Source organism: Xenopus laevis, chromosome 4L, assembly GCF_017654675.1.
Source record: "Xenopus laevis strain J_2021 chromosome 4L, Xenopus_laevis_v10.1, whole genome shotgun sequence".
NCBI lineage: Eukaryota > Metazoa > Chordata > Amphibia > Anura > Pipidae > Xenopus > Xenopus laevis.
In genome coordinates, this window is record NC_054377.1 from 26,255,782 (window position 1) to 26,261,781 (window position 6,000).

At 42.6% G+C, this 6,000-nt stretch overlaps 1 protein-coding gene across 2 annotated transcripts in view; it reads left to right on the forward strand.

Annotated features, from left to right (window-relative positions):
- LOC108713907 (sodium/calcium exchanger 1) overlaps nucleotides 1–5,182 on the forward strand; it is a 29,234-nt gene extending 24,052 nt beyond the window's left edge. Inside the window, exons 3-7 of one of the 2 annotated variants that reach the window (XM_018257618.2) lie at nucleotides 401–495; nucleotides 1,256–1,371; nucleotides 1,606–1,705; nucleotides 2,207–2,479; nucleotides 3,646–5,182. In XM_018257618.2, the coding sequence (XP_018113107.1) occupies nucleotides 401–495; nucleotides 1,256–1,371; nucleotides 1,606–1,705; nucleotides 2,207–2,479; nucleotides 3,646–4,022 (961 nt within the window). In that variant the 3' untranslated portion in view covers nucleotides 4,023–5,182. The remainder of the gene's footprint in view (nucleotides 1–400; nucleotides 496–1,255; nucleotides 1,372–1,605; nucleotides 1,706–2,206; nucleotides 2,480–3,645) is intronic. The other variant, XM_041590001.1, reaches the window with a different exon arrangement.
- Nucleotides 5,183–6,000: the final 818 nt, after the last annotated feature.

Sequence of the window (6,000 nt, forward strand, 5' to 3'; positions counted from 1 at the left end):
AATTATGATAAAATTATTTTCTATTACCTCTATTAAGCAAGACTCCACCTGACCCCAAAAACAACATGGCTCAGGTTGAGAGAGGTTGAGAAGTTCCCATATAGAGTTTGGCTACATCACACAGATGATCCAGTTCTTCTCCAGACCATCAATTCTGTATTTATGTAGAGCACAAAGCTATAAGAGGTGAAATACCCATTTAAGTGATTGCAAGGTCTGCTACCCCATTGCTGCCGTCGTTTAAGATGGGACCAGACCACCCATGAATGTAATTAAATGTGTACAATAAAAGATGAAGCCCTACAGTACTAAGTTATACGTGCACATATACTTATTCAGCCATATTTTATGAAGTAGTAATACTAATGTGTTCATATTTCACAATTTCTTCTTCACACAGGAGACTCATTGAAATACAGGTTATCGACGATGAAGAATATGAGAAAAACAAAAACTTCTTCATAGAACTGGGGGAGCCAGAAATGCAGAGAGGAGGTAAGAAAAGCTGGAGATGACAGAAGAATAAGGTGACTGAGTGGGGAGACTGCAGTGCTTGAGAGAAGAGAAAGATAGGAGGAGTGCAGAGAACTGAAGATGCAGATTATGGGAACTGGAGGGGGAGACAGAGAAATGCATTTGCAGGAAAGCACAATGAAGAAGGCTTGAAATACAATGTTAAAGGAACTTGGGAGCATTTTTTCTGTGATGGGTCTGTTATAACAAACAAGGGAAAGTTGTGCTCACCACTAGTTTTTAAAACCATTAGGCGGGGGTGCAGCGAGACTGTGACCACAAAATACATATAGACAATTACAAGAGTCCTCTGCACTCAACCCATTATCAATATATTTAAGACAGAGACATTTTGTGCATACTGCTACTGAAAAATGCCTTACCCTTTAAACAAAACAGGGATTGTTTGTCCATATATTGCAATATATTTAAGCTGGCCCTTTTATAAAATGTATAATGAAACTATAGAATTCTTAATGAATCAGATGAAAATTGAGCATAGGACTGGCCAGATATGGGATGACTTTGATGTAGTTGGCCAGCTTAAATATATTGCAATATATGGACAAACAATCCCTGTTTTGTTTAAAGGGTAAGGCATTTTTCAGTAGCAGTATGCACAAAATGTCTCTGTCTTAAATATATTGATAATGGGTTGAGTGCTGAGGACTCTTATAATTGTCTATGGGTCTGTTATACTCACATAGGTGAATTCTATATTTCCCTTTCTTTTCCCATGGAGATTCTGGTGAAAAGTGGGTGCTGCCAACTGCTGGAGGAGGAGAAGTTGCTGGAAGTCCCAGTTTGGGGGAGCACCGTAAGATGGAAATCATCATAGAAGAGTCCTATGAGTTTAAGGTGAGATGGAGAGAGAAAGAAATGTATGTTCAGCAGGGGATGCCCTGTTTATACAGTTCCATTTAAGATTAAACAAGTTTCTGATGGTGTGCATTTTCTCCCATATCCACCCTCAACATTACAGTTTGGGGGTTTAGCTTTCATGTTCTCATTCCACAGTGAGCTCATGTTTTCTCCAAACCACCCTACTCTCAAGTTTTGCCCAAATTCTCACCTTGTTGCTGTTCTTCACAGAACACTGTGGATAAGCTGATTAAGAAAGCCAACCTGGCTCTTGTTGTTGGGAGCAGCAGCTGGAGGGAGCAGTTTGTGAGTGCAGTGACTGTCAGTGCTGGTGAGTGTGCCAGTTCTCAGACTTTTATCCTGTATACATAATATGCCACTTTATGCCTGCATACCAATCACCTTTGCACTTGCACACTGACATATATCCTGCACACAGGGCTGTATGCTCATGCCTTTCTTAATAAACGATCCACTCATGCATGCAATGCTATTGTTCCTCTGCCTTCCTAGCTCAACTAACACTATTTCCTTCTTCATTGCACTCTCTGCTGGCATGTTTCTTACCCACATCTCCCCCTCTTACCTGCAACTCCCCTTCTATACTCTTTCTGTTCTCTCCACACATCTATGTACCCTTCACATCTATCTCGTTCTTTTCTCTGCCAATTTTTCTGTTACCTCTCTCCATCTGTTTTTGTTTGGTTTGCTGTTTTTCTCCCTTTACTTTCTATCCCTCTTTTCTATCTCCACCCCTTTTCTTCCCATTCCTACTCTCCTTGCCACCAACCCCCTTCCTTTCCATGGCCTACCTGCATGTCCCCATGGGCAGGAGATGATGATGATGATGAGAGCAGTGAGGAAGGGCTGCCCAGTTGCTGCGACTACATCATGCATTTCCTGACCGTCTTCTGGAAGGTTCTCTTTGCTTTTGTGCCTCCCACTGAGTACTGGGGTGGATGGGCCTGCTTCCTTGTTTCCATCTGCATCATTGGGATACTCACTGCTGTCACTGGGGACCTGGCCACTCACTTTGGCTGCACTGTGGGACTGAAGGACTCTGTCACTGCTGTGGTCTTTGTTGCTTTGGGAACATCTGTACCAGGTGAGGAATGGACCACTTTACTGTATTCAACATATTACATGTAGATTATTTGGATATCAAGTTAGCAGGAAAATGTATCACTGTCTGTGTTCCTCCACCCTGGCTATTTTGTCTTTATCCACATCAGCATTCACGTATTTGCATTGGTCATTTTCACCACCTGGAATGCTGTGCACTAGAGGCCCGGCACAGTTTATTGGACTGGTGTGGGTTGTGTGGGCTTTTGTGTACTTGAAATACCAGATCTTATTATAAAAATCCAAGTCCAGACCTGTGTGCACATATCAAGATAAAAAGTAGGACGTTAATCACAAGGAGGACAGTAAGGGAACAGAGAGGCCTATAATTTTACTTGCGCCTTACCAATGTTCTCATATAGCAGTCCTATGCAAGTAAGCAACCTTACACACAGGAATGTGCTTATTCATTCCCTTTCAGCTGAACTAAAATAAGCGCAGGCATAAAGGGAATTGCCATCCTGTTGCTTCTGTCAAGGGAGATTAAATATCTCCCAAACATTCCAATGAGATTATACGTTGCGGTGACCAGAATAAAAAGGAAGATCCATAACTGCTTGTTATAATGTCCCTGTGTATCTGAGGTAGAGAAGGGACAGTTCGTTCTTTCTCTCAGTGTCTGAATTCCATCTAGCAGCTGTGCGTTAAGGTGCCATGCACATGGTTTTGTTATGGTCACATGGAAGCTGTTCCTGTATATCGACCTGTGACCCTCATCTGTCTTGAGTCATGGGTTAGCCATTTTGTTTTAGCCTTGTATCCTCCTTTAGAACTGTGTGTGTGACATGGATGTGAAAAGAATGCTCATCACTCATTTTGGATGTAATGTGGTTGGCCCAGTGAGAATCTAAAGTACGTATGCACCAAATCCAGGATTCAGCCGAATCCAATTGCCTGGCCAAACCAAATACGAATCCTGTTACGTGACTTTTTTTGTCAAACACACAAGGAAGTTGAAACATTTTTAACATTTGTTCTCTTTAATCCTTCATTGTCCTAATTTGCATGTGCAAATTAGGGTTTCCCCAAAATAGTAGATTTGGTGCATCCCTAAAGCTGTGAAGTGGGAAGTGAATGGAAACAATGAGCATAGGGCTACTGGATATTTGTATGTTACTGACAATAAACTCGTTCCCGTTCTCTCCTCAGACACTTTTGCAAGTAAAGTTGCGGCTGTGCAGGACCCCCACGCGGATGCTTCCATCGGTAATGTGACAGGCAGTAACGCAGTGAATGTTTTCCTGGGACTAGGTGTGGCATGGAGTATCGCTGCCATATACTGGGCTGGGAAAGGTCAGAAATTCTATGTGGTCCCTGGGAACCTTGCATTCTCAGTCACCCTCTTCACAGGACTCTCCATTATCTGCCTCGTCATTCTTCTCTATAGAAGGCGCCCACCTATTAGTGGGGAATTGGGAGGCCCGCGGATCCCTAAAATCATTACCTCACTCTTCTTCGTTGGGCTGTGGTTGGTGTACATCCTGGTGGCATCCCTGGAGGCTTATTGTCACATCCATGGCTTCTGATTCATCGGCAGAAGTCGTCATTGGAATCTGTCTTCCAGGAGTCCTGGGGCATAGCTAATATCTAGGGTTTTAAGGAATGCTTCTGGGACAACTTATTGTATCTCTGGTGGCGCTGACAAAGTGTGTCTTCCCAAACTCCTACTGGGGCAATAACTAAACTAACCCTCTAGGAAAACTTCTTAAGGCCCTAGACTGGTAGGCAATTACAACTGTTCTGTATTTTTAATGGGATAATAATACCCCAATGAGGCAATAAATACCATTTCCATCTTCTGAACTCACCAGCCATACAAGAGGCACAAATACCGTTAGAGCTATGGAGAGGAACAGGACATCCAAGGAGTCCAAGGCCTTTCCCTACTACCTTATTCTATAACCGTTACTACAAACAGCACAATATAACACAATGGGGCTTGCCTTGTCTTTTTCGGGTGTCTGCTCATTCCAAGGACTTGTTGATCATTTTGGAGATAGATTTGCAATTGTTAAATTGGGTTCATGTGTGGAAGAGAAAAGTGTCATAGAAGACAGAATAAAGGGGGAGGGTGAATGAATAAAAGTAGTAGAGGGGGTTGCAAAGTGGAGCTCTCAGGAGGGTAGGTAGAGAAGTTGAAGGGACCTTAGGGCCCCAGATAAATAGAGCTGTTACACATGAAAATGATACATGAATGGGACAGTTCTGTTGCCACAAGCACAAACAGGTCAAGTATGGGTGGATTGATGGGGTGAAATGAAGAATCTTGAAGGCATTAGGGACATGGGTGTTAGGGTCAGTGTGTGCGCTTGGTAAACAGGATGATTGGAAAGACTAAAGGAGGAGAAGAGAAGTCAGGCTGGGAGAATGCTACTGCAGTATGTAAGTCGGACACAGCTAGAAGGCACAAGGATGAAAGGAGATTAAAGAGATGAAACATACAAATGGGAATTTTTTTCACCACATTAAGCTTAAAAAGAGCTTATTTAATGGATGCCATGACTACAGAACGACTTCATGTTTAACAGCTGTCTAGTATTTTGGCTAAAATTTATAGGCCAACACTTGAAAAAGATACAAATTAACACAGTATTTTGTCTATGTATCTTTGTCAAGGACAAAGTTTCCCCCATTTCCCAATGTTGTTGTTGGTGTAGAGTCAGCAATGCACACTGTGCTGTAGAAATGGTCCATGTGCCATTTGTGTGCTTGTGGGGGCAGAGGTACAAAACAGCGATGGGTGAAAAGGTAGTGCCTGGTATGAAGGGAACATCAGCTGAGTTGTCCTATTAGTCTTCCCTCCATAATGGGCAAAGGAAGGATAAGCCAATGTCACATGCACACGGAATGTGTGGTATTAACATCGCTCCCTTTAGAGCTACAGTTCAAGGGTAGACACTTGAAAAGACACGAATGTTCACCCAGGGGAAGAAGACGAGGAGGCAACAGATGAATGAATATAAGAGAAGGTTGGAGAGGACCTTAGTAGGAAATTACTTCTTGATTCTGGGTCCCTTTCAGGTTAGGTCACTGTACCTTCTATAGATAGATTGTTGGTGAGTGCTCGGTGCCTTGTGTGGTACCTTAGATACGTACACCAATATGGAGTTTTGCATGTGTAAATGACCCAAAGAGCAGTGGGGTGGGAGATTGAATTCCATTGTGATATCAATAGTGGTGAGGTGGTGACACAATTCCACAGCAGATGGACTGATACTTGTTGCTTCTCCTTGTAACTTTGTATGTAGTTTTTATGGTCCGTGTGCAATGACTTGTGACACGTGTTTTTGTACGTGTGCATCTGTTAGTGTGTGTGTGTGCGTACAGCAGCTAATGATTATTATACTATAGCGACAATACTGTATAACAGAAGGGTAGTGGAAACAGAACATAAGCCTGGGAGAGTTTACACACAGTCACAATAAATGTGCCGCCACACTTGCGCTTCTCTATTTACTCGTGTGTATACGTGCAGGATCACATTTTATTTGTGTTTCTAACTTC